At 39.6% G+C, this 27,149-nt stretch overlaps 3 protein-coding genes across 17 annotated transcripts in view; 2 read left to right on the top strand and 1 right to left on the bottom strand.

Moving 5' to 3' along the window:
* Nucleotides 1-857: 857 nt before the first annotated feature.
* LOC137999027 (beta-1,3-galactosyltransferase 5-like) lies at nt 858-4,667 on the top strand. The gene is made up of 2 exons (XM_068844856.1): nt 858-1,659; nt 3,369-4,667. The coding sequence occupies exons 1-2, from the start codon at nt 1,202-1,204 to the stop codon at nt 4,114-4,116; spliced, it is 1,206 nt and encodes a 401-aa protein (XP_068700957.1). The 5' UTR covers nt 858-1,201; the 3' UTR covers nt 4,117-4,667.
* Nucleotides 4,668-5,595: 928 nt separating this feature from the next.
* Nucleotides 5,596-23,581, top strand: LOC138000001 (beta-1,3-galactosyltransferase 5-like). Of its 12 annotated transcripts, none has more exons than XM_068846084.1 (4): nt 5,596-5,985; nt 18,018-18,142; nt 20,072-20,582; nt 22,595-23,581. In XM_068846084.1, the coding sequence occupies exons 1-4, from the start codon at nt 5,981-5,983 to the stop codon at nt 23,328-23,330; spliced, it is 1,377 nt and encodes a 458-aa protein (XP_068702185.1). In that variant the 5' UTR covers nt 5,596-5,980; the 3' UTR covers nt 23,331-23,581. The 12 variants fall into 12 exon arrangements, with proteins under 12 accessions (XP_068702185.1, XP_068702187.1, XP_068702188.1 ...); XM_068846089.1 differs by lacking the exon at nt 5,596-5,985 and adding an exon at nt 13,530-14,029; XM_068846085.1 differs by lacking the exon at nt 5,596-5,985 and adding an exon at nt 16,245-16,380 and having other exon boundaries at nt 18,018-18,204.
* A 1,354-nt stretch (nt 23,582-24,935) lies between these two features.
* LOC138000003 (protein Wnt-16-like) overlaps nt 24,936-27,149 on the bottom strand; it is a 13,968-nt gene continuing 11,754 nt past the window's right edge. For 3 of the 4 annotated variants that reach the window (XM_068846098.1, XM_068846097.1, XM_068846096.1), the window contains exon 4: nt 24,936-25,936. In XM_068846098.1, the coding sequence (XP_068702199.1) occupies nt 25,475-25,936 (462 nt within the window). In that variant the 3' untranslated portion in view covers nt 24,936-25,474. Of the gene's footprint in view, nt 25,937-27,096; nt 27,134-27,149 lie in introns of all 4 variants that reach the window. The other variant, XM_068846099.1, reaches the window with a different exon arrangement.

The following is a 27,149-nucleotide window of genomic DNA, read 5'->3' as shown; positions in this document are numbered from 1 at the left end:
AGTTTGTCTGGTTTTAGTCTACAGAAAACTATATTAAACAAAGGCAAATGGACTTTATAAGGCCAGATTGGCGAAGCAAATTTACAATGCTAAAAATTCGTGAGCTTCTTAAAGGCCCACCTTCAACCGACAGGCATTGCGTGCCTCGGAACAATTTTCATATATGAAAATTCCACCCGAATCCGAGATTCATCCAATTAGATCGCTGCGATAAGAATACGAATTTCCATAACAAAAACAAACGGTCGAAAAGCCTGTCGGTTGAAGGTGGGCCTTTAACGACCGAAACATGCGACGAGAAGCAGTTATCCATTGTTGATATATGCGAAACACTGAGATTAACCACTAAATTTAATGAACTTCATGTATTTACACTCTACTCAAATAACAGGACTAGATGTGCAAACAAAACGGTCACTCGGTGCCTTGGCTCTTAACATTCCAGATGTCAAAACGTTCTTCCTAAGATACATACCTAAAATCACAACACCATTCTTTATCCCTGGGGCCAGGCCACTGATGTGAGTATGACTCGGTCTTCAAGATAAAGCTTTGAGAGGGAATGTGTTTTTCTGTTTCTTTCTTTCTTTTTCTTTTTTTGACAGAACGTGCCTTTATCAAAGTGATGCACATTAAGTATACAACATAATAAGTAAGGGCCAAAAAATATTATTTATTTCAAAACCAGAAACCTTAACTGAGTAAAAACTAAAAAAAAAAAAACAATTTGTAGGTGACTTATCAGTGACTTAACACAATAAATTAATTACTTAAATAAATAACCTCCAATTGCAAGCTGTAGGCAAAACATCTGACGTTTTAATTCTTACTTTTAGCAAGCCAGTACTCGTTTACAAAGCGTAAAAAAGAGAGTTATTAAAACAAAGAAATTTGATTGAACAGCCATTCCCTCTAACTAAACGAGTTAAGTTTTTTCGGCTCATTGTTTTTTTTTTTTTTCAGTTTTTCGCCAAGATTATGCAATGCAAATATCGGTTAGCATCAAATATATAGCAGCAGAACAAACTGTGATGTGCGTACATCCAATCATATCAGAAGACCAAGTCTTTTAATGTAGAACTACCATAGTTACTTGACAGCAGTTAACCAATGAAAAACACTGAAATAACTACATTTCTTTGTCTTGTCAGTTTCATATTTCTAAACGACGACCTTTTATCAGTGTTCATTTTTAGTGGATATGGGTCCATTGTCAACGAGATCCTGTAGATCAGCATTTCTCCTCCTTTTGGTCGTTTGCTTGGTAATATTTCATGTCTATATTATCGAGCATCATCATTATCCGAAACTCTTTGTTAGACAGAATACTGAAACTGGTGGAACCCTCTACCCTAATCTTCAAAAATTACAAATTGAAATTAACGAAACGTTTCACAAATTCGACAAAAAACGGCGCTTTACTGGAAGAGTTTTTGATCAAGCCGTAGAGGATGAGGAAGATAAAAAGAATGAAAAACATTATTTGATTAGCCGCCAGACCGTCCCTCGTTTACCGGACTGCAAACAGCTTCCTTTTCTCTTGGTACAAGTTCATTCGACCCCGGAAAACGTCATGGAGAGAGAAGCTATCCGCATGTCATGGGGCAGACCCGAAAACAAAATCAATAAAGTCGGACGTTTAAACCAAAAGTCACCAAGGTCAGTAAGGAATTCAGAGTAATGTGATTATAGGTACTGTCTTTTTTTTTTTTTTTTTTCAGTCTTAAAAGGGTTAAAACGTAAGTGAAATGATAAAAGCTAAGTCATAATTAAAGTGGCAATCCAAGGGAATAAACAATGAAGCAGGCTTTTCGAAGTAATGTGCTGTCCTGGGATACGAAAAATAATTACGGAGCAACCTTGTCTCACGTGAACGTCACACCATGCACCTTATTATCCAATCACATTCTTGGCGCCTCGTACTTATGACTAGTATGTCTAATACTGTGTCATTTCAGTTCTGGTCCTTATTGCGAAAACACTTAAGCTCAGAAGCATGCACACTGAAATTCCCTCCCTTCCCTCCCTCTTTTCATACCTGGTGCCTCATAGTAAACTATCGGGCGATTTGTTACAGTTAAAGGTAAAGTCACTTTATTTAACACCGGTATTTCCTTCAGTTACGAAACTGGTATCAATGGAAGCCGACGGTGCGCCGTTTACCCTCATTCCTCTGTCAGTTCTCCGTTTAAAGGGTATTTAAAGCTATAGCTACACGGATCAGAGGAAAATCGAAACAGAGTTGGGGTCTCCGAGGATCGAACCGACGACCTCTTGCGCCGAAAGCGCGCTCTAACCAACTGAGCTACGGCTGCTCTTCAATGAGCTATTTTAACGTGGACTCATGCAATGTTTGCATGTCAGTGACACTCTTTTCTAATATGAAGGGTTCAATCCCCATTTGCGGTTGGGTCAAATAATGATCTAGTCAATAATGTGAAATAAAATATGGGTGGGGATGAAGTGTTCCCATGCGGGTCACCCTTTGCCCCATAGACTCACGGTACTAGGGTTGTGTGCCCTCTGATCGCGCGCGGATACCATAGAAACCAGAATGCGCAATCCTATTAAAATAGGCAAGGAACTCTCATGTGAGGGATTGTAACCCTCTGGAGAGGATTGTGGCCTTGGGGCTTGGCGAGGATTGTAACCTCGCATTGCCAACTTGTTGTCATGGCCTTGGGGATTGTAACCCCTTGGAGAGGATCACGACTTCTCTTTGCCGGGCAACTTAGTTAACCTACCTTTTCATGACCTGCTAATGGAGTGCTTCATCTCCTACCCCATTATCCCACAAACTGTTGTCTGTCAAACTTGTTGTCATGGGTTGGAAACATTAATAATTAAACTATCTCCTAACCATTTTTTTTGCAAGCAGAATGTCACAAAACACTGAGCCTCGGAAAAGCAACCCTATTAAAATAGGCAAGGAACTCTCATGTGAGGGATTGTAATCCTCTAGAGAGTATTGTGTTCTTGGGGATTATAACCCCTTGGCGAGGATTGTAACCGCGCATTGCCAACTTGTCGTCATGGCCTTGGGGATTGTAACCCCTTGCCGGGCAACTTAGTTATCCTGCCTTTTCACGACCTGCTAATGGAGTGCTTCATCTCCTACCCCATTACCCCACAAACTGTTGTCTGTCAAACTTGTTGTCATGGGTTGGAAACATTAATAATTAAACTATCTCCTAACCATTTTTTTTGCAAGCAGAATGTCACAAAACACTGAACCTCGGAAAAGATCGCCGCAATAGTCTCGGTATCCGAAAAAATATGCGAAGGATGGAGAAAAAGCATTTTAGGTCATTTCGATTTTAATAATATTCTTCTAAACTTAGTTACTTTCCTTAATGTTTTCATTTCAGACTATGGCGGACAGTTTTTCTATTAGGCCAGACTTTAAACCCAAAATTAGACAAACTCCTTCAAGATGAGGCGAGTATAAATGGAGATATGGTATTTGGAAATTTTATAGACTCCTACAGAAATCTGACTTTGAAGATGGCCTTCGGGATCGAATGGGCAGCCAAACATTGCCAGGCCGAATATGTAATGAAGGTAGATGAAGATTCCTTCGTCAACATACATGAACTGGTTCTGTGGCTAGACGAACACCAACGAAGAAAATCAGACAGTCCCTTATACATGGGAGCAATCCTCATAACTAGTAAACCAGTCCGCGAGTTGGACAGTAAATATTACGTTTCGGTGAAGGAATACCCGCATTCAAGATATCCACCGTATGCGCTTGGGCCTGGTTATGTTTTCAGTGGGGATCTCCTTGTGAATTTGTCTATGGCTTTGAAAATTGTGAAATTATTTCCCAACGAAGATGCATGTTTTGGTGTTCTAATGAGGTTCTTGAAAGTTAAGTTAACATATAACGAAAGATTTCTACCATTCACAATGGGCAAAGTAACCTACTGGGACCTGCAAGGTCACAGCCTATGTAAATTTGTGGAACCTCTGGTTATTCATCGCATTTCGGGGAAGCAACAAATACAAACTCATTTTAATGTTCTCGTTCTTAAACATGTTCCGACCATATGCCAGCATATCAAAAGTGGAATTTACGGTCCTGATTATGAGGTCGAGTTTCAGGATTATCCATAACATTGAAAACAACGATGGCATTCTCGTTCTCAGAGACCGCTATTCTTTTGGTTAGCCGCGAAGATGCCCACTCTTCGTTGGGCTCCATTTAAAACAGTGGGCCACCACTGAGAGTTTGAACCTTCTGCGACTGCGCAAACTTTTGGCTCAAAGTTCATAATTCACCGTCGATATCTTGATTCGAAAGAATTTTCGTTGCTCGCATGACTAACGAATTGAAGCCTCTTAGGACTCGAGAAATATTTAGGGAAAAATCTTGTCTATCGCCGTTGATTCTAGGGCAGAAGTCCAAAGCCCCTTGCAGTACGTATGATAGTAGACAGAGGGAAGATGAACACTAAAAACGCTATCATGGCCGGATATTCTTTCAGTTTAACGTGATTCAAAGATGAGTCAACGAGAATGATCATAGCCTTCACGTTGATTCAGTTCAGAAAAAAGAGAACTTTGACCCCTCAAAAAAGGTTTACAGTATTAAACAATGATTCTGAACTTTGAAGACGACGAAAAAAATATTTGTTAAACAGATCAATTAAATGAATTAAGATTAGGAGCCCAGACATAATAATCCATGAGAAATGTCCAATGCATTGGCTGATTTAATACAACTGAAATACGAAAACTGTAATATCTAAATGTCTTATTCACATTACCCGCTTAGCAGCTCATTAGAGTGCTTTTAAATATAACAAACCAAAAGTTGGTTTGCGCCGGCTTAACTTGAGATCAAGTTTTTAGCTCTTCGCCACAACAAAGCCTGGCGCAAAACTGCTTTCATTGGCGTGATGTAATCGTCATAGAATGTCAGTAGCGAAGGTTCGCTCCTTTTTCCGGTGCTAATTTCTTTTGTCAGGTAGCACGTTTGCGTTCGAAAAACTATTTAAAGGCTAACTTATTGCTCGTATGGCGTAAGAAAAGAAGCATACAGAGCTTTCATGCAGTTAAACTTTTGCAGAATCGAATTGAAGGTATGAAGGCAAAGGAATTGAAAGAATTACAAAGTCTGCAAAATTACAGCCTAGACAAACAAACATAAGTAAGACTTCGTTGCCTTTCAGTGTGGTTGGTCGGTTGTGTTGTTTGGGAAAAATTTTTAGCATTCCGTACAACTACCTTACGTTTCAGCAGACGAAGTGTTCCTTGTCCAAAATGCAAAATATGATCACGCAATTTTCACACTGTCAGCGCGCAGACTGGCACTCAATACTTGGTGGCTCAAAATATTATTTCATGTTTTAGAAGATAAAAAATATCAAATGGTTTAAGACCCTAAGAGGTTTCTTAGACACATCTTCAGCAACTGGCGCGCAATGTGTATTGGCTGGTCTATCTGAGTTTTTGCCGACTAAGCGTCTTCCAACTGCTATCCTTACATATCTTTTGTTATTGAAATTTACTCACTTTTTATAACTCAAATACCGATCTCTCTTTGTTTAAGCTTGCCCTAAGGAATTTCCTAAAAGCTTATTTAGTGTTTGCTTGTTTTCAAAACAAAGGTCGTGTTTAGGCAGGCCCGATTAGCCTAAGTTTGCGCACACTTTCGAATTTCTGGCAGAGCAACAGGATATTGGCATCCGGAATTAATTGTAAGCTGAGCAAGACGGACGAACATGAACGATGTAATTTGGGTATTTTGATGCTACATTCGGTTAACACTTGACTTAACAGCGGCACAATTTGCAAGATTTGATTGGAATTGATGTTGATATTTGTGGCGTTTCATAATAACCCAACTGACATATAAGAATGCATCGGATTGATTTGTTCCACGGAGTTGAGTTCCTATACCACAGCTCTGCAGAAGTCTGAAGAGTGAATTTCTTTCGTCAGAAGAATTCAAGAGGACTTTCTGAATAAATAGCCCATGAGGTAAGTTCTCTCATGGCAATTAATCGAATTTCGATCTATTCCGTGAAGTCAATACCGTCAACCATGATTATCCATAACTCGTTTAAACGGAGAGTCGATCATCCAAATCTTTTAGCGTGCAGTCTGCGTATTTGAACTTTAACGCGTATGGTACTATGAACGTTTAAATTCAAATACACCGTCTGAGCGCGTGCTAGTTTTAATTTTTCTCCAGTCTCAATTTCTCATGAATATTAATCAACCTGGATTCTGTCAGAATACGGATAAAACTGAAATCGTGCATGCATGATTTAAGTGGAAAAAGTGTATTAAAAACTTCGAGCGACCCGGGGACGGAAACGACTCAAACTAGCAAAATTAATCTTGTTGGGTCGACTACACTAAACACTCCTGCTTCCGACTCCGACAATGCAGTTTCACTGGATCGTAAGCGACGGAGTCATGAACGGAATGGGTATTCTGCTTCAGACTGACACTCCGACAGTTTGATTTTCACTAGATCGTATCGCCGCCCTGCGCTTCTGATTACGACTCCGACTCCGAGTCCGTCCCTAGTGAAAACCAGCCTATAAAATCATGTTAATCGATTGAAACACCTGATTAAATTGATATTTCCGGCAAATTTGTCACCAATGTTGTGCAGCATTTGCTGATTTTATGAACTTGGACGTGAAATTGTCCTAACCTTCGTTTCATTTTTGCCTGCAATATTATTATAATAAGTAGTATTGTTCAACTTTTCGATAATCCAAGCTATTTACCTCAGGCACAGCTGATCCGGACAACGCATTTGAAATTATTGCGTACTGTTTCGTTTACTCGAAATCAAGCGACTCAATACCCATGTTACGCCTTGGGGCAAATCATCATCATCATTGTATTACTTTAGTATTTATGACTAAAATGATTTTCCATTAAAGTGACAATCTAATAATCCACGGGGTTTTGCCGTGGGAAAGTTTTCAAGCTAGGTGCTAAGCCAGCAAAACTTACTATAATTGGCGGAAGAAATCAAGATATTGACAGCGGCTAAATAACGTAATTATACTTTCAAAGTATTGCATCTTTTGATAGTTCATGTAGATGGACTGGTTATGAAACCCTGAACAGAACAGTACCGTCACAAAACGTGTTAACTTGGTCGTGACCATGCACAGTCTTTTGTCCATGTCGAGTTTCTTAACCATCTCTGTATGACCCTACATATTAAATGTGATCTTATATGTGCGAGCAGGAAAACAAAGTTCGGAGAAATATCTTGCATACCGCTGGAATTAAAAAGTAAAATACGGTGCCGACGATTTCCCACAGTTTGTTTACCGATTAGAAACCGCATGCTTTAATAGGACCGTGAGAGTGTGAACTCTACCACGAGCTCAGAGAGAACATTGTTCGAGAACAATTGAACTCAATCTAGCAACTTGAAAGCAAACAATAGCTTTACGTACTACACTGCTTTCGTCCCATCAAAGGAGATCCTTGAAGCATAAAAAAGTGACGGGTAACACGAATGCTACAGTAATGTAGTAGTCTCATCAAAAACGTTAAACACACCTGTGAGGTGTTCGAAACCACGTGCTTCATTGTTCGTGTTGCAGACACGTGTTCCTAAGAGGCAATTGCGCCACTTCTTAACAAAGGAAATTTATCACGTATTACCACCACGACTACCTTTCGCTTATTCGTTAGAAACGCAACGATAATACCAAGCCAAGGCTTTTTGGTAAGTATTGTGCTGACTAATTTTCGTTACTTATGTATCCATTTCCTTTTACTAAAATAGCAATCGCTTCTGTTGCTCTGCTGTAACTAGTTCTTAAGATCTATTAAGTCCACTGAATATTGGATCGAGAGCGAAAATGAGTTTGCGGCTGATCTTAAACCCGGTAAACAAGATCCATGTTAAGCGTGTAAAGCGAAAAAAACAACAAATATGAGCTCCTCATATTCCTCAGTTTTGAAGTCTTACAAATTAATCGTAAAAAGATGACAGAACAATCGACGGGTTAATTCATTTGTGACTGAAAACGATTGAAGTATCAATATTCACGGACCAATCTTGATAATTACAATTTTAGTGAGTCTTCTTGAATGTCTGATCTTAGAAGTACAATCATTTGGTCTCCGGGTAGCCCGAATTTATGAAATCAGAAATTCACTTAGAATGATTCACCACTCTATTCTTCTAAGAAATTACTCACAAACTAACTCATCTTGCGCCCGTTATCGTATATCAAGCTTGTTTTATTTCCAAGTAATGCCGTTAAATTGATCGAGCGCTTTTGGTTAAAACGTGATGTGCATCCCCAAACGATCTCCAAAGGAGTAGTGACGAATTTCAGTTTTAGAGATATATCCACGACTTATCATCTTTATCTGGAAACCAAAGGTTCAGATAAAAAGGTGAAGCAACGTCCTAATGATAGCAAATTACTTCACTGAAGATAAAACGCCTCCCTCGTTTATTAAATCATATGGTAGAGTAGTGCATGTATTTGATTCGCCCGAAACTTATCACACAGTTTGCGACGTTGCGCTGCAGTTTTTAGTTTGATCAGTGTATCAAAATTAATATTGCACCTTTGCCGGCCAAACAAATTAGAATTTTCAGTTTTCTTGCTGTCAGAATAGAATAGAATAGAATTGTCTGGTGGCATGCAAATGGTATAGTAAGTGAGAGTTCAGTAAACAATTCATATTTGTACACTGACCTTCTCTGACCAAGGCCGTGTATAAAAAAGAACTGGTTCCAAATGAGCAACCATTGCATGACTTGCTACAAAGTACGCAGTCGTTGAATTGGACAAATACAGTTGGTAGTCTGAGCGGAACAGGAATTAAGTCATGAAGAGAAAATGCAACAAATCCCGCATCCTAACGCTTGAATCAGTACCCGGTAACGTCTGACAACCTCAATCAATGCTAATTTATAAGTGTCGCCTTTTTGCCGCGAATTCCTGTCGAATGACTGACAAAATGGTGAACAATATTCTACCGATTCATGTACAGATTGCTTAGAGATTTGCAGGCACAATTTCTGGTCCGTTTACAAAAAATGGCTCATTTTTTGAAAACGGAGAAAACGATGTTTGCAGACCACTAATACTTAAAAATGTTGACGGAGACAATTTTCTATAATGGTCCACTGACTTATAATTAATTGCTCGTTTTCAATATCGGCTCTTTACAACCTAGCCATTGATGGGTGGTGCTTAAATATTACTGGTTTGGAGAACAAAACACTTCACGCGAAATTATGTTGTGAATGAAATACCCAGGTGGTATGCTAATTTTGTTCGATAAGAAACAGTCTACATTGATGACAATTCGTTCCTTTAAATGATCGAAACTTCCATGTTTCCAGTTCAAGCTTTTACTTATTATCCTCGTTTTGATAGACAATTGGGTAGACGATGAAGTTTTTTTACAATTTCATAAGCGCCCAGTGATGATGTTTTCGACTTTCCATTCCTTTGTTTAGATAACTGTGAGTTTCTGTTTGGTCTTGTAGTTGTTTTACCGCATTGTGGGATATTTTGCCATCTGCTCAGTTGGAGGCCACTTACACGGCGAGATTTGTATGGGTAATCAATTGGTGACGAGTGTAATTAGGGAATAATTTCACGAGCGTTTTGTCCAAGTGAAATTATTCCCTAATTTCACGAGTAAACCATTTGATTAGCTATATAGACCAATTCACGCTCTTGAGTGCAACATGGCGGTTTGTATGGAAATTCAAAGCAAAATAAACTGTACATGTCTACCTGGACGCCATTTTGACACTTAGGAGAAGTTGTCAAGGCAACATTGTAATTCCACATGTAAAATCATAAATTAAAGCTGAAATTTCGCGCCAAAATGAAGGAGTAATTTGTCACCCATATTATTATACATCTTATTTTCATGCTTATGGATACGTACTTGCGGTTAAGGGCATCTGCACATATCTCATTGAAACACTGAGATTTCAAGTGAATAATCCTATTAACAAGGGTACAAGTTAGAGCGGTTTTCAATTGAGTGTCGTAAAAGAAATTAAAGTAATTACTTCGACCAATCACAGCAGGTGCAAACTGACAGCGCAATGAACCAATCCAAATTCGTAGCAAGTCAATGTAACCTGCTCAAAGCGCGGGAAAACTCCGTGTGCAAGTCACGATTGGTTTTGGTTTTCTTTCTCATTGGTAGATTAGCTGGGGCTTGATTTTTAACTGAAACCAATCACCCGGCGTAGCAATTGCAATCCCGTGATTACCTTCGACAGTCATTTGAAAGCTGCTCCAAATTAAGCAATGGCAAAACGAGAATTGATTAGATTTCTTAAATTAAATGGGCTTGTTGCGAAAGGTACACATTTCTGAAGAGTGAAGTTGATATCTTGGTTACTCAAAGCTAGTAAACGGAGAATACTATGTCATTGATATATTCCCCTTCCCGACATGGAGGCAGTGCCGCCCAGCAGTTGGGACGCTTGCTTGAGATCGGGAGTTCCCTGGTTTAAGACCCGCTCTGACCACTCGTTGAAATTGTTCCTGGTAATCCCAGGTTCAACTTCTCTGCCGTACTTGTAAATAGCCAACTGGTTTGCCTCCGGTCTGTTGGGTTTCTTAACAGTTGTTATGTTGTTGTTGTTGTTGTCGTTGTTGTTGTTGTGTTCTGTCGTTTCGTTGATTGTGTTTCATTGGCTCTAAAAAGCCCCTGTGGGGAGTGGTCAATTAAGTATGTATTGTATTGGACGATTTCAATCGTACGGCAGTAAATGCGAGCATTCAAACGGTAATTTGCTGCTGAAAACGGATAAAATGTTTAAGAGCTTTGATTCTAGAAACAAAATAGTTTAGAAACATGCATTCCGTTATTCTCTCATCCATATTATCGACATCATGTTGATATTCATTTCGACTGCCTTTAGAATTGCACCTTAATTGTTTTCCTCGCATATGGATTAATCATAGAAAATTGTACAAATAACACGAGTGCACAAATAACTTGGAATTTTTTGCAGTACTTAAAATCCATTTGTCCTTCCTTCCTTCCTTTCTTTCTTTTAACGCGGAAAAGACGTCTCTTAACTTGTCGCATTGAGCCGCTGAATTGTTCTAAAATACTTTTGATTTGGGCGTGTAAATTGAACGCAATAATAAACATTTATCAAAAGTAGCACTGGGGGTAATGAATTTCTCCTCGTGACCATAACTCCGCTATGCGTGAATATTCTCTTTCTTAAGATTCTAATGAAATATAAAGTCAACCATTGTCATTTTCAATTTGTGAGCTGTAAGTGGATACCTTGTAATCTGAAACCAAACGGGAATCAAGTCAAATCAAGGGGAAAGGGGGAAGGGGGGGGGGGGTACTTGGGTCACTTTTCGCTGAGTATGTGCCGCCGGCCTCTAAGAACCCCGAACCCTTTATAGTCTATTTTGTAGCCAATTATAGACCCCATCTTAGTCACTTCTGGCTAAATGTAATATTAGCGACCCCATCTTAGTCGTTTTCTGTTTATCCATAAACCTTAAATAAAGCCTTCTAATTGTAATTTCAAACTGAACGCAATGTAATGCGACTAGTTAATATTAAATCAAGAGCGCTACAGTTCTTTCTGAAACAACTGTTTTTACCGCGAATCTTTCCATTTTTAAATCTCACAAGCCAGAATTTTCTTACTCCTACAATCCCGACAATTTGTGACCCCATTGTAGTAAGTCTGTTGGGAACTCTTTTGAAAATGCAACCCCATTCTAGTCAATCCAGTCATGAAAATGCGACCTCATCCAGCGGCACATCCCCATTATTTACCGTACGCAAAACCACGGTTTCTTTAGAGACTTTATCCAAATCAAATTATATAGCTGGTAGTTAATCCACAATTGTCAGCACTGCTATTATTCTTTAGTTCTTTAAAACTGTCCAATTAATGATTCAGATAGGATTTTCCTTTTAAAACAGGCAAACTGTCCAATTTAGAAAATATAGGCCAATCAAATCCCAGAAAATACAATAGGTAATAGAAACTAGCCAATCAGCACAAAGTATAGCGTCAGCGCTGTTCTCTGTTTGTAGTATAGTTGACAAACGGCGGAGTTTAGCCACGGAGATTTGCCAAATTTTTCCATTTCTCAGGACTTTTTCAACGATATTACGGCGGAAAATGAGAGGTTTCCTATGTTGCCAGAAGAAGAGATTGCCAACCTGAGAGGCAAAAATCAAAACTAAACCACCTCCAAGAGTACAAAAATTGACTGAATGTTCTTATAGTGGAAGGTGCAGTGTAACAAAGCGTCGGAAGATATCCCTGTTCATGCGCTAGATGCAGTTCTTTGCCATTTTTTTCGCTGAAATTAGAAAAAAGGACGGTCACGTATAGGAACCAGAAAGTTTGGCTGTCATGCAGTGCTCGTTGGAACGTCATTTAAAAAACTGTGGCAGAAACTACAGTATTGTTTGCGAGATCGTGAATTTCAAAATTGAAGGCAACAACTTGAAGCGAGGGCAGGGTTACGGCTTTAAGCGAAGCAGACGAAGAATTCCTTTGGAGTTCATGTAATATTTTGGAAATAAAAATAATTCACAATATTTTAGTTTGCCTTTCTTTAAGGATAATAGCTTGACTGACCAATGCCAATACAACTGACTAATAGGTAACAGGACTACATGCTTGTCCAAACCCTAATCCTAACCCTAAACCTTAGATCAGTCCTCGTCGAAGAAGGACTGGTTGCAAGAGCGAGACAGAGAGAGAGAGGTCTCCGCATGCTGTATGGCGTTGATGTCACCCTTTCAAGTGATTAATGCTACGTCATTTTTTCGAAGGACATTGAGAAGGCAAAGGGGATGTAGAACGCCCTTAGCGGTGAAAGGGCGTATAATAACATTATGTACAATGGCATTTTTCGCCGAGTTAGTAAGATTCTGAAGATTATAATTATCTAGTGTAGTTAAAGAGGGGCTGCCATGCACGCCATTCCACCTATGTCATTCATGTGCGTAGGACAAACATCGCCTCGCCAGTGCTTAATGGTTTTTTAACACACAAGGGTCCTGAATTGCAATAGCAGCTATTCTCTGCTATTGTGCTTATTTCACCTAAATCGAACCAGCGAAAATGGTAGAGAAGTACTTCGACAGAGAAGTACTTCGACAGAAAAATGCTTTTGAATTTCGATGTCTTTTGTCGTCACGCCCCCAACAAGTGCTAATCTCGTGAGAAGGATGAAACCCGAGTTACTTACTTGTTAACAAATATGATATAAAGTAAGGTAAATGCTGATAAAGTCACTCAAGGACTCTCAACGGTATTAGAGGAATGACTTCATCCACAGTACTTAACAGTAACGGAATCTTTAATACATGAGTATATTGGCCAGCAGGTGATAGCATCTTGCATGCGATGGATAAAAGCAAAGGTCCTTTACAAAGTTCATCCTTGACTTGACGTAGGTCACATTTTTCATCAGAATCTTTATAATTCATGTCGGTGATTTTATCAGGTCTTAAGATAGAAATTGCGTGTCAGTCATAGCGATTATTGCAAATAACCAGCATTCTTAAGCTTGTATAATTCTCGCCTTTGAGATTTAAGTCTCAACACGTCATTACTGGTCTTAAAATACTTTGCAGACCGGCATTTGTTGCGTTTTGTAGTTTAACTGAATCTTCGAATCTTCGGACGTAAAGTTGACCTTTTAAAAAGACGACGATAACTTTTCAGATTCCGATCACTTACACCGATGCTCAGCGTCAACGCTGAAATTACTTGAAGTATTAATGAACCTCAAACCACAAACATTTTTTTCTTGAACCACTTGGTAAAAGGCCACCTTTGTAAGCGGTCGGTTTCTCAATCCATTGTTTTGAACCTGGTTCTTCCTGACAACTTCCGACGTCATTATTCTTCCTTGCATTCTTCCACTGATAAAAGAAGACTTATATGGATTAAAATGTACTTAAGTGCCTTTTCGCGGCCGAATACCCGATGTCGCTTGATTCTATAGGACAGAAACAAATCGAGAAACAAACGTGCTTCGGTTCTTCTGCATACACGGTAAGGATTAGGCTCTTAATTCCGGCAGTCTTTGCGTTGTAATTGTGTGCGCGATAATGTTATTTACACCACTCCTATGTATATCGCTTCGCGACCTCCTTACTTTACTCTTCAACACAAGCCTTAAGTGAAAATAGTTCTCCCCAACTCTCCAACCGTTCAACTTGAAATATTTTATGAATAAGTACAGTGTCCATCCTTGCTACAGGTAAGCCACGGTCGCACAGAAACGAGCATTTTCCTCAAAACCTGCGTGTGAGGCATATAAACTTTATTTAAAGCTAAGGCTTTAGTCGTGACCTTGATAACTTTTTCACATAGTTTTTAAGCGCCAGGTCAGCTCTCGAACAGACATTGTTTTGTTTCAGCGTTGAACGGAAAATGGTCATTGGATTTGCAAGGTTTTCTGAGGGGTTTGCAAAATCACGTGAATTGTTTTTTAACACAAATAAACTAAAACTGAGAAAAGCATTGTTTACGTTTGTTTACATTTTTGGTTTATAAGAATTTTGATTGTTCCGTGAACTCCCCAAATTCATCATTGTCGTATAGGTAATTGTACTGACACCAAAAAGGTATCGATTCTACTATAACTACTACTTAAGAGCTTACTGATTGATCCATATTTACAATCACATTTGAAAAATGGGAACTCTGTGTGGCCGGGTTAATGATGGATAATGCAAGATAGCCGGGGAGCGCTGATCCAACATGACAAAAGAAATTCGATGTCTGTTCACGGCGACGAAACTTGAAATACGCCTGATGTCAGCACCCGAGTGTTTCGCTCGGCTTGTTTTCCAGCGTATTGCAAACTGAGTTTCACAAACGTTCTTCGATTTGCCAAAGGAGCCTATTTTTTGATTACAGCATTAGCTCTCTGACATGTTTGAACTCAGCTGATCTCTGTTCATTTGACACTTGACGTAAAGTGTTTTGACAAAAACTCGACTCTTTCTCTACACGTGTAATTGCTTATATATGCATTTCACTTGATATTTCTGCTGCAACATTTAGATTTCAGCCATCATAATTCAGTCTAACTTCTGATACATTTAGCCAGGCTATTAATGACATTTAGCATTAAAATTAGCACATTCGATATATGATATACCTTTTTATTAAATTCTCAACCTCGGATAATGCAATTCTCGTGCTCTGATTGGTTCACTCAATCTCGGTTATCAGCTCATATACCCTAGTTTGACCTTATATGGTAAATGATTGCGCTTAGCGTTGCTAAACTAAAAACGTTTACGCCAGAAAGCGAAATTTCTTTCGTTATAAAGCAAAAGAAAAACGTTTTTGTGGAAACTTTGGATCACTCTCGAATCTTAGAGATACGCGAAAAGGTAAGAAATGTTTTTGTGATGAGCCTGCGTCGTACACAACATCGCATCTTCATCAACTTTTTTCGATTTCGCTAGGATTTTTTCGCTTTTTTCGCTCGTATTTCGTACTTCTAAACTTTTGGAGTTGAAGGAATTTAATAAAACAATTATTCCATTCGCGCTTGTTGGATGTAAGAGTGGTTTTACCATCTCATATCCAACGCGCGCTCATGGAGCAATTGTTAATTAATTGGTTCGTTCTTCCACGACACCGCCGCCGGACACTATATATTCGTGCTCAGCGTGTTTCAGTCGAGAGCGGGTTGGCGTTCTTGTCGGACCACACACAAATTGGCGGGTCTTATGCCATCGATTAAGTGTTTCTTCCGCCAATTCAAAAACGTAATATTGCAAAATAACCAGGACAAACGATTTAAGCGAAGGGATTCTTATTAGGAGGTCTAGGAGGGAAGCACTTAAAACTATTACCATTATTCCTCGGGTACTGAGACCACTAGAATATCGTGCAAGTTACCCTTGTTACAAACAGTTGAAATCTGCTGTCCTCGGCTAAGCCGTTTTATCCAAAACAGGTGTGAGTTCTTCAGACATCTCGAAGAAGAGATGAAGAATTAGTCTAAATACAATTTGAAATCACTTTCCTGGATGTGATTATCGTAGTTAAGCTAAAAGTGGAATGGTTCTCTTCAGTTTTGCTTTATTATTCGTATAAATTTATGAGATTTCACGTTTTTATGGCGGTGTGGCATCAGTTTGTCTTCGAAAGTTTGCGTGCCGAAATTAGACCGTCAAAATTGTTCATACTCAGACATTAAAAAAAACTCACAGGATTACAAGGGTAAAGATTGCGCTCTCAACAATTCAGTGACCTGACACAAAACAACATCTCAAAGCTGAAGTCTGAATGTTTCGCAGACCCATTCTTAAATCTTGGCTATGATTGAAAAGCTTGGAAACACCGAGTTAGGGTCACCTCAGGATTCGGCTTACAGGAGGATTGTAAGTTTTAATCGACAGTGTTTTTTATTCCACATTAGCTTTGCCAACCAAAAACTAAATTTTAGATGAGCTGGCACCGGCAAGTGCTAAAATATGAGGGCGAAAGAATGAATGGTATAGATGTTTACTCCGGCAGTTCAAAAGGCAAACACCCTTATGCCGCGAAGTGACAACTCTTCTGCCATACGTCTCTGTAAATTGAATCGAGCGCCCGCTTTCGTATCATACTTCACGTCTGTCTAGTAAAGTATCAAGTATCTTTTCGCCAACTTTGCCTAGAAATAAACGTCACAAAGTTCCCCTAAAACGCTACTCGCGAGGTTGAAGTCACCGAGTTTCGAGTTAGGACGCTGTTGCTAAGAACCTGCGCTTTAACTTACTTTGCTGAGCGGGCTAGTATCTAGTCTTGGGTCACTATGCGAGGTAAACATTGCGAGATTATTCCTATTTGATTTTTCTCACGATCGTTCCGTACAGAATAAACGTATACTCGAACCAGAGTTAATAATTCTGCTGGAACTCAATCTGGATAAAGCCAATTAAAACTTCATGTGAAAATATCAATTCCCGCTTGAGAAAGTAACCATTTTTTTACTGCAATTCATAACTATACACAACTGACAATAGAAGACGCTTTGGAAAGCGGAACAGCATCTTGATATCTTTTCTTCAGAATTTACACTTAGTATTCTGAAACCTAAAACCGGCATTCTTTCCTTAGCCTTCAAAGTCTTTTCTTGCCTTAACGAAGCGAATGATGGCTACAGTCTTGTTTGAATAAAATAAGGCAGGATTTTTTCAATGTAGAGAACGCCAGCCATAAATAATTCAGGTGATACGAAGTTAACCACTGGGTTCAAAAGGTGTACTAAGAAAATTAAATTCCGTTGAACAAAAATTTGGTTTGAAATTTGGAAATTTAATTTCCGATGATTCCATTTCCACAAACTTGGCCCAAGCCACCCCGCCTTCGCATTTTCTGCGCAATCGTGTGAGCTTGTTGTGACCGAGTTATGGTAACAACGATTTGGTCAAATTACATGCAGTTGTTTTCGTTTTCCCGACTATCTGGGAGCCTTGATCCGGCCACCTTCAAGGGTGGTCCCAAATAGTTCGATCGGCCCAAACCGAAACGGACCGTCCATTTGACTTCCAAACGAAGCTTTACCGAAATGTCGGGTGGTTGTAAAGCGCCCGATCTATTGCGTGTAACTCTACTCAGTATGCTGCCCTCGTGATTTCATGTTTGACAACATTCTGAGAGCAATGCGATTACCACTTAACATAAACATCCAAAGTCCGAAGAGCAGCAACCAAATTAAAAGTTCGGCGTTAGCAGAGTTCAATCAAAAATTCAAAGCCGCTGCATTGAACGTTGCTCGTTCGTTCAAACAACAACAAGGGATTGATGGATCACGGATCCGCGGGGAAAAGGTTCGAGAGTGTAAATGTAGACTGGGTTTCTTTGATTGCCGAGACCACTTGGATTCGTAATATTTCTTAATTCTTTGTTAAGAATTAATAATGACGTAATCACGGAGAGATTTAGCATCGCCTTTACCTCAGGCTGAAATTTGGATTTGACCAAAAATGAAAGAAAGTTGCTCATTTTAGCTCATTTTCCCTGTTATTTATAGATGTCAAGCAACTTCCTTTAAGAGAGAGAGAAAGACGTTAGAACAAGAGAATTTTCATGTTTTCACGACAAGCCATGAGCAGCCTGTTGTCTGCCGCTTTGCCGGCGTTTCACGTAAAGGCAATGGTAAATCTCTCTAACTATGCATTTGCGATACGTGAGGCGGCTTGGACGAGTAAACCAGTTGGGTGAGATGAAATTCTTCCTGATTGAGACAATCCGGCTTTGACAGCCAGAAAAACTTCACCTGTCCAAATTGAAAAATGCTCATAATCAGTCATGCATCTCATTTATAGGAACAGATGAACAACTTTAATAGACGGAAAATGAAAGATCTTATTACACACGTTAGACAGGCAGGCGAGACAGTTCCAAAACATTCAACCTAACAATACAATAGAACACGGCATTAGAATAAGTGGACGCCTTTCTCTCTTTTTGGGGAACGGATAGTGAAATGAATTTATGATCATATGTATTTGTCAGAATCATGCATGACTTAACCACTACGTCACAAACTGCATCTTGATAATTCCCCATATACAAAGGTTTTCTTTCTTCCTGAGGTCTCATCTAAGGGGCCATCGCTAAGGTACAGTCTTAGTTTTGCAAATATCATGAGCTTAGCAAGTTATTCGAGCAAATGTCCACTTATCACTCTGACTTACTGTAAATGGCCGCTTGCTGGGTTACCTCTGTAAAGAGCTCAGCTGCAGTAACGAGTAGTTTCTCTACTCAGTTGTTTTTTTTAGTTTTCAGTTTTGAAGAAAAAGCTTCGCCGACTGCACATTGGGCCCCTGCTATAAGTAGGTTACGTACATCAACACGTACCAATCACTGAATGATGATCTCTTTGTAAACTCTGTTCAAACTACGTACACCTGCACCAACTTATCTCTCGAATTCATTACAAACTGATGTTAGGCAATTCACCCCTTTTTCAAGATTCCGTCAAAATATCAAGAATTCTATAATGGACGGTTATAATAGTGTTCTTGTGTAGTTTACAAAATATATCAAATCTATTTCTTCTAGTTAGTATACAAGACGTAGTATTTTTTATCTATATACAATATAATTTTGGCACTGTATTCCTTTGGCCCATATCATTTGGGCCACCAACTCGATCAGTTCAGGAGTCCGCGTACTTGTGGAACGGCGTTTATTCAGTACAGACCGAGTTATATTTAGATTGGTTTTCCCGCGAAACTGAAACCAGACTTTTCCAGCTAATCGCAAGAGTTGCCGCATGAGATAATATTACGCGGAAGTAAAAGAAATTGTCCTGGCTATTGTTGGAGAGGTCAGATGATTCGCGTCTGCGAACGACGGTCTTTATTAAGTTAGGAAACAATAAAAACTTTTTAAATCTAATTTATTTCTTTAGTTTTTGAGCCCTTGTAGAATACTTTGAATACCTGTAGAACACGGGAAAGAAATACGCAGAATTCGGACAAGTGCCACTGATTTTTTACGAACGCAAATTTAAGCCAGACGTTTTGCGCAAACGTCGTTTTTTTGCACGTTCTTTAGTAATGATCTCTTGTTTTTCTTTCGATATCTAAAACATGATCGCAACATCAATCGGGCCGCAACGCTTCACTTCAATAAGAGCTCTTCCTTAATTTTTAGCTATTTTTTGTGTTTGTGTTTTGTTTGTCATACCTTATTAGTGTATGTTTATGCCGGTACAGACGAAGCTAAGGAGGACAATTTAATGGCAAGGAGTTAGCCAGGAAAGGAACTTAATTTAAGTGACTAGTCTTCTAGCGCTGGAGCTCTAATTGGGAACACTGCAAACTGAAACCAGCAAATAAACGCAAATCAAATCAAGTGTTTGTTTTTGAGGAGAAGGGAATACCGGAGTAGTAGCCAGAGAAAAACCTCTCGGTGCATAGTAGAAAACCAACAAACTTAACCCTCATATGACGCCGAGTCTGGGAATGGAACCCTGGCTACATTAGAGGGAGGCGAGTGTTCTTGCCACGACGCAATTCCTGCACTCTCGACTGAGAATAGATTTTACTCTAACCAATGCATTGCCTTCCTACACAGATATGAGATACAATGGGCAGAAGATGAAAATGCTTTGTAGTATCAGGCATCTTTTGTTGCTAACCTCCTTCACTGGGATCTTGAATCTCGTATACCTGATGTTCTTTGCGGACCTTAAAGGAAACGTTGAACTTTATACACTGTCATCCTCGATTGTGCTGAGAAGACAAATTGCCAGTATTCAAGTTGATTCAGAAGCCGCAAAAATAGCGGCTGGACCGAGCTTGAGCTACTTGGAGTTACTGAATTTAGACTTGAAAGATATCGTCCAAAGATATTTGTCTTCCTCTGAAACTGTCGCCAAGCACTACGAAGTTGCAAATTTGCAGGACGACAACTTACCACAACAGAAATTCGGTCACAAATCAGTGCCACGTTGTTCACCATCGCTTTTTCTGCTGATTATGGTTCATTCGAGTCCTGCTAACTTCATGGATCGTGAGTCCATTAGACTTTCATGGGGTCGTGAAGATAACCCAATAAATCAGGGAAGTTGGACCAATTCTGAGAGGTAAATACTTTACGTTTTTACTTATTTGATATGTCACTATTTTAGCGGAAGAGTTGTTCTGGTAGAGATCAGTCTCCTACAAGATCCGCTATAAAGGCGGCGACGTCAATAAAAACAAACCTAAACAATAGCATTTTTATAAAAGATCAAAATAATGGCTAATCAAATCCAATGGAAAACTTGTCACAACTCAAATTTTCATTTCACGTTTCAGTATTATGAACACCTTTCCTCCTAATTCCGTAATATTGAAAAAACAAAAATTGACATTTGCTAGGACATACAATACAATACATACTTAATTGACCGCTCCCCATAGGGGCTTTTCAGGGCCCATGAAACGCAACGAAACGACGGAACAGAACAACAACAACTGTTAAGAATACCAGGGACTACCAGGATCTAATTCAACGAGTGGTCAGAGCGGGTCTTGAACCCGGGATCTCCGGATCTCAAGGCAAGCGCCCTAACCACTGGGCCACTGGGGGGGGGTCTGCGACCAGAACCCAGTTATGCAGCCCCTCTTGCACATGTACCAATACGGGCTACGTTACCATATGTAGGGGTCAACCCACTTGGATTGACTTAACCCATTGATTACTATCTGGCAAAATACGTCCAGCTTTATCCACGGTCCCATCTACCCCTTGTGACGTCATCAATTTTAACGGTCAGGAACAGCTTTGTGCACTAACTTGTGCAGGGAGAAGGAATCTTTCAAACTATACCAGAATGAGCACAATTCAGTCAAGGAAACTGGAGAAACGGCCAAAAAAACCACGTAACACTGACCTGAAAATCTCCATGAAACGCTTACTCCATTACCCACCTACCTTTCTGAGCACCTAATTCTAAGATGATGAAAGGTTTCTCAGAAACTCTTCCCACCAAAATAAAGCCTACCAAATGCCCAGCAAGTTCAAAAAAAAAATGAGGCAAAGAAAGCGAAAAGAGAGGGAAGGAGAGAAAGCGAAAAGTGAAAGTCGAAAGTGTTGTGCTACTTTTAAACCCAAAAACTGTCGAAATTTTGTTTTCTGCGCATGCTCGAACTTTGCAAGCGCTTATTTTGCACCTGGCTGAAAAGGCCGCGGAGTGTACAACCTGGAAACGGGTTTGTAGGGAGATTTAGCTCTTAAACAGCACGACAGTGACCAAAAAACCCCTCAACTAGCTTCAAAACGTGTTTTTCGGCCAAATCTCTAGTAGCCAAAGGGTTAAGTGTTGCTTCTCATCGATGAATTTTCTTATAGGCTATTTCAGCTCTAAATATAAATTACAGCTTTTAAATCCAAGTTCGGTGTTTTATCAATACACAAATATACCTATGATATCGAGGTATCGTTCAACAAAAATAAAGAAACACTACTATAGGCCGGCTTCCTTGTCAATGTAAAGCTCAGAGGGGAAATGGCCATCGTCTCTAAAATGATATCTTGCCGGGCACAAATTGACTTCAAAAGATAAAAGAACTTGTTAAACTAAGCCATCTCCCCAATTTCGAGCTTTGAACGGCTAGATAATCATTGAAATGTTAGCCATGCATAAAAACTGTGAAATTGGATGTCAAAGCACTCATAAGCCCATTCATTCTTTCAACTCTTAAAAGATTTAGGACTGAAGTTCCATTTTTAAACAAAATTGCATTAAGAATACCAGGTTTATATAGGACTAAAATTTTCCTTTTTTGAAACAAACGTGCATGAAGATTATCGGGTACTTATGGGACTAAAATTTCGATAAATGATGATTAAGATATGATCAGTATGCAATTTGCACTTTTCAGCATCAGTTCCGATTTCTTAAGGCTGAATCAGCATAAGATGACCATGTGCTAATAAGGCAAAATTTCAAAACGAAGATTCCCATGAAAAGCACTTGGAACTCTATTGCTGTATTATCAGCTTGCCATTACGTGAGTAAAATCTTGCTTTAACTATGTACAGTTCAAAAGCCAGAGAGATCTGTGTGGTACAATCAAAGTTACACTGAGTCTATAACTTTCTTTTTTGCAGATCATGGAAAACAGTGTTTCTGGTTGGTCAAAGTAACAGCTCGAACCTGAACAACCTCCTTGAACAAGAAGCTCGAGTGCACAACGACATTGTTATCGGCGACTTCCGCGACACTTTTCGAAATCTATCCTTAAAGACGCTTTTTGGACTTCAGTGGTCTTTTCAACACTGCCAAGCAAAATACATCCTCAAAACCGATGAAGATTGTTTCGTAAATGTATTATCACTCCTTGAGTGGTTGCAAGAATATCACGTAACCAATGGGTCTAAGCCCATATACACGGGTAATGTACAGACAGAGATGGAGGTCATGCGCGAAAAAAGCCACCGGTACTACGTATCCACCAAAGACTTCAATCAACGTGTTTATCCACCTTATGCTTCCGGCGGTGGCTACGTATTCAGTGTGAGCCTTTTGCCAAAACTTATAGAAGCATCGAAACGAGTTCCTATCATTCCAGTAGAGGACGCTTGTTTTGGCCTCTACATGCAAGAAATTGGCGTGAAGCCATTGCATAATACAAGGATCCTACCGTACGTTTTCTGTGACAATACAAGAACAACTCTACAAGAAAGGCCCATTTGTCATTTTCGCAAACCATTGGTGGTTCATGGCATTAAAGACCTTCTTCATATACAGACACATTATAATGTACTGTTGATGTCATTCATGCCAACAATATGCTCTTATGTAGATAATCAATCAGCTAGCAAAAACGTTCAACTTTCCTGTTGACCCTCCTAGTCGTCACTGAGTCCACCTTACATTTTCCTTCCAAGGCATTTTTCTATCATGCATTTTTTAAAAGATGATTTGTCTATGGGAATATAAGGTCTTTTTTTTCCATGACTTCCATATTTGTGGTTCAAAGGAAAATTGAAAGTGGGACTCTCATTAGTCACTTTTGCTGCTAAACGTTTACTGACACATACCTCTCCATATTCGCCATTCGTTTTTGTATAATAAAGGCTAAACGTTGCAGTGTAGACTTACAATTTTTGTTTTTGTCTCACAGCACCTGTTGTTCAAATCAACTTTTCTCTATTTTGTTAATGCCCACCTGAATAACATTCAAAAAACCTTTAAGTCGTATGATAAACGCCTGACGCGTGTCGAGACCAAGAATTCGCAACTTTTTTGGCTTACCCTTCCAATAGCACGTTGCAATTCAAGATTGCGTTAGTTTCTAAAGTACTTAAGGAAACTCATCAATTTCGTTCGCCCCGCCAAACATGATGGGAAACGTACTGGAGCGAGGGTTCCCACCGGAAGTGGGATTTCGATATCATTCATTTCCGTGAGGAAAAAAAAGAACATGGGCGGCTAAAATGCAAGAAATTTGGCCTTTTTTCCCTAGAAATCACAGCATTTTTGCGAGAAATCGACGCACTAGATCTCGCAGACCTTCCGCGTGCAATATGTCACGCTTCCACAGTGCTTTCCACTGAAAATGCAAACCGCTTGTAGAGAGTGCACCTCGAAAGTCTGGATAATCAGATGATATTTGGGCTGGGCACTTAATTTTACTTCGACGTGTCTTGAAGAAAACGCTTTCAGACCTTTATACGTGAAATTCATCTATTTTGTCATGGACGGTAAACATTTAACGGAAAGTTACCGATTCTTCAGTATCAATACATATGCCCTCTCGCTACCAAATATTGCATCTCTTTGGTCTACCAAAAGGCAACTTTGCAAACAGAGGAGAAATTTGAGAGATAAGTATTTATCAACGATGACTTGAGCATATTTGGAAAAAATCTGATTGTTCCAAACTACAATCCTGCAAAAAAATTGTTGAGACACTTCTCTTCTTGATGCGGATCCCCCTTTCCTCAAACACTGTTGAGGGAGGGATAGCTCGGTTACATGTATTTCCATTTATTTATAAATAACATTGCCTTTGGGTGGGAAAGGAGGGGGGGGGGGTGTTATTGTTGGACTTTTGTAGTACTCATTACGCAAAAGTGCGAAACTGTTTTTCTTCGATAGACTGCTTTCTGGCTTATGCTTGATTTCAGCCACTTTCTCGAGTCCCAGCCGCTGGAAATCGAGCTTAGCTCTAACCGGCGAGATGTGGCGATTAATACACTCAGGATAAGCTGCACATGTCCTGTATAATTCTACGACTGAAATGTCCGAAGGGCGCAATCCGAAACGGTAAAGCGAAACACGCACGGTTAACTCTTACTTTGCAACGTTGCTTTGGTAAAAAAAAAAAAAAAATCAACGAAGCCTGACAATGAAAATAAATCGTTAAACCTACTACCCTCAGTTCGAAACAAATATTCTATTGAAATTTGCTCGTCGTAGCGAGGCCAGAAAGGATTATTAGCAGCATTAAAACAAAAGAATATTTTATTTCACTGCAACTGTGAAACGGGTCTATTTCTCTATTTCCAGTTCTCAAACTGACGTTCTCCTCCTACTTCATCTTACAAGGCGTGTAATCTAACAATATATTATATGGTTATATATTATTTTAAAGAAAAGATCTGTTTAAAAGAGACGAGGTGCTAGATTTCCAACGTATTTAGAGTTCCTTATATCTGATAATAGGGGGCTTAAGAAATGGACACGGCGACCGCAACATCTACGCCACGAAAGAATGACATCATTTGTTAAAAGAGGAAAATTAATCGTGCTTCACTTCGAAATCTGGTTAACTGTCGAAATCCAATCGCACTTACCTAAACTGTGCAAAAACCCACTTTACCTAACGATAACCCTAACCTTTTAGTCCATTACCCCCGTGATGGGATAAAAGAACAACTTGTTTTTTTCTTCAAAACGAGCTGTTCCGCAAAAGAATATCGCTTTCCATAGTTTCCTCTTGCAAATAAATAACTTAAGTACTGATCGAAACTTCGTTATTCGCGCTATTTACATGTGTTACGATCATAAATCCGCGGACAAGTTTTACAAGTCACGTGACAGCACCACACAAAACGGCATTGACACTTATTGACCTCTCGCACCTCTTGAGTGTTATAGCCAGCCCCACAGCATAAAAGGTCGCACCGATCATTTCCCTTGGATGTTTTGTTGCACACCCGTCCGGATGTTCCCAGGATCCCCAATTTTCCGTTGGGAGTGCAGTAATTTGGTGAGCGTTCTATATACACCATTGTATCTCTGCTTATCTTGACGCGCTTCTGCTCCTTACGTTTTATACGTCTCTTTCTTTTGTTGTACACCACCTCAACTGCGTCTCTATACTTCGCTTTTAAGACATCGCCAACAAGAGCAAAGACTGGTACTTTGTCCCAGCATGTCTTGACAGCACAAGAGCCAGAAACACCATGGCAACGGCAGTGATTTCGCACAAGGCTTTGAACTACCTGTAAAGGTAAAAAAACACCGCGTAGCGGTGGCTCAGTTGGTTGAGCATCGGGCTGTCATGCGGGGGTTCGCGGGTTCGAACCCCGGCCAGATCCACACTCAGGATCTTAAAATAACTGAGGAGAAAGTGCTGCCTTTGAAATTTCATCTGCAAATGGTTAGACTTTAAGTCTTTCTCTTCAGTCTATGTTCATAAGTTTCCTGTGGGACATTAAAGAACCCAAGAGCTGGAGATGGAATCCCCGGTGTTGTGGCTGTCCTATTCTCTTCTGCAGAAGTGGCCGGCTTGAAAGTGATTTCTCTAAAAAGGGCTATGGTGCATGAGGCCACCTAAGCAGTCAAAAGTCAAAAAGGGACTTTGCCGAGTGCTGCAACATGTAGATGTAGAGAGGCAGAAAACAGAAGAGGTCAATGTTTGGATTAATTTTGCTAGTTTGAAAAGAAACTTTACAGCAGTCATATTGCATTATGAGATGGGAGAAATATAAAATACAGCTACAGAATTAGATTCACGGTACTTTGCATATACGTCACAATGTGTCAGAATGAGTCTCCTTAGCCTAAGAGCTTCATGTATGACCTTTTAGTCAGGGTTTTGGGTAGGTGGTCACTTTGTGACGCCTACACCAAGAAATGTGAACCTCATTATGTAACTGTATTCAACATTTTCCCCATCCCATAATGCAATACGTTTTGGGGGATTGTTTACATAAATACAAGTGAGAGTTATTTACTCTTGTGCCTGTATCATGCTTCATTGGATATCCATTGTTGTAATGCAGATAACCCCCCAAAATGAACTGTATCATGCGAATTGGACAACTTCAGTGATCATAAAATTGTTTGGGTCGTGAGGACCTGTTACGATGGGCTTGTCCTTGTTGCACATAAAATCCTCGAAGACATTAGCTACCTTAATCAACTCAAAAATCCTAGTGGTTTATACACTATTTAATACTCAAGCTTCGCCATCGGGATTTTTTATAACTGATAAAACACATGCTGCCCGTGTTTTAAATGCCTTAAAATACTCCTTCATATTCAATGGCCGTTTTGACCAATCGTGATGGAAAAAAGACTATTCGTTCGTGAAAGGCGGTATAGCTCAGTTCGCCTAGGAATCGAAAAACACCCATAACAATGAAGAAAAACTAATTACCTAATGTTACATAAGAAGACGCGCCAGTCCAGTTCACCTGGGAATCGAAGAAA

Source organism: Montipora foliosa, chromosome 4, assembly GCF_036669935.1.
Source record: "Montipora foliosa isolate CH-2021 chromosome 4, ASM3666993v2, whole genome shotgun sequence".
Classification (NCBI taxonomy): Eukaryota; Metazoa; Cnidaria; class Anthozoa; order Scleractinia; family Acroporidae; genus Montipora; species Montipora foliosa.
Note: the sequence above shows the minus strand (reverse complement) of the source record. Positions and strands in the feature narration are given on the sequence as shown.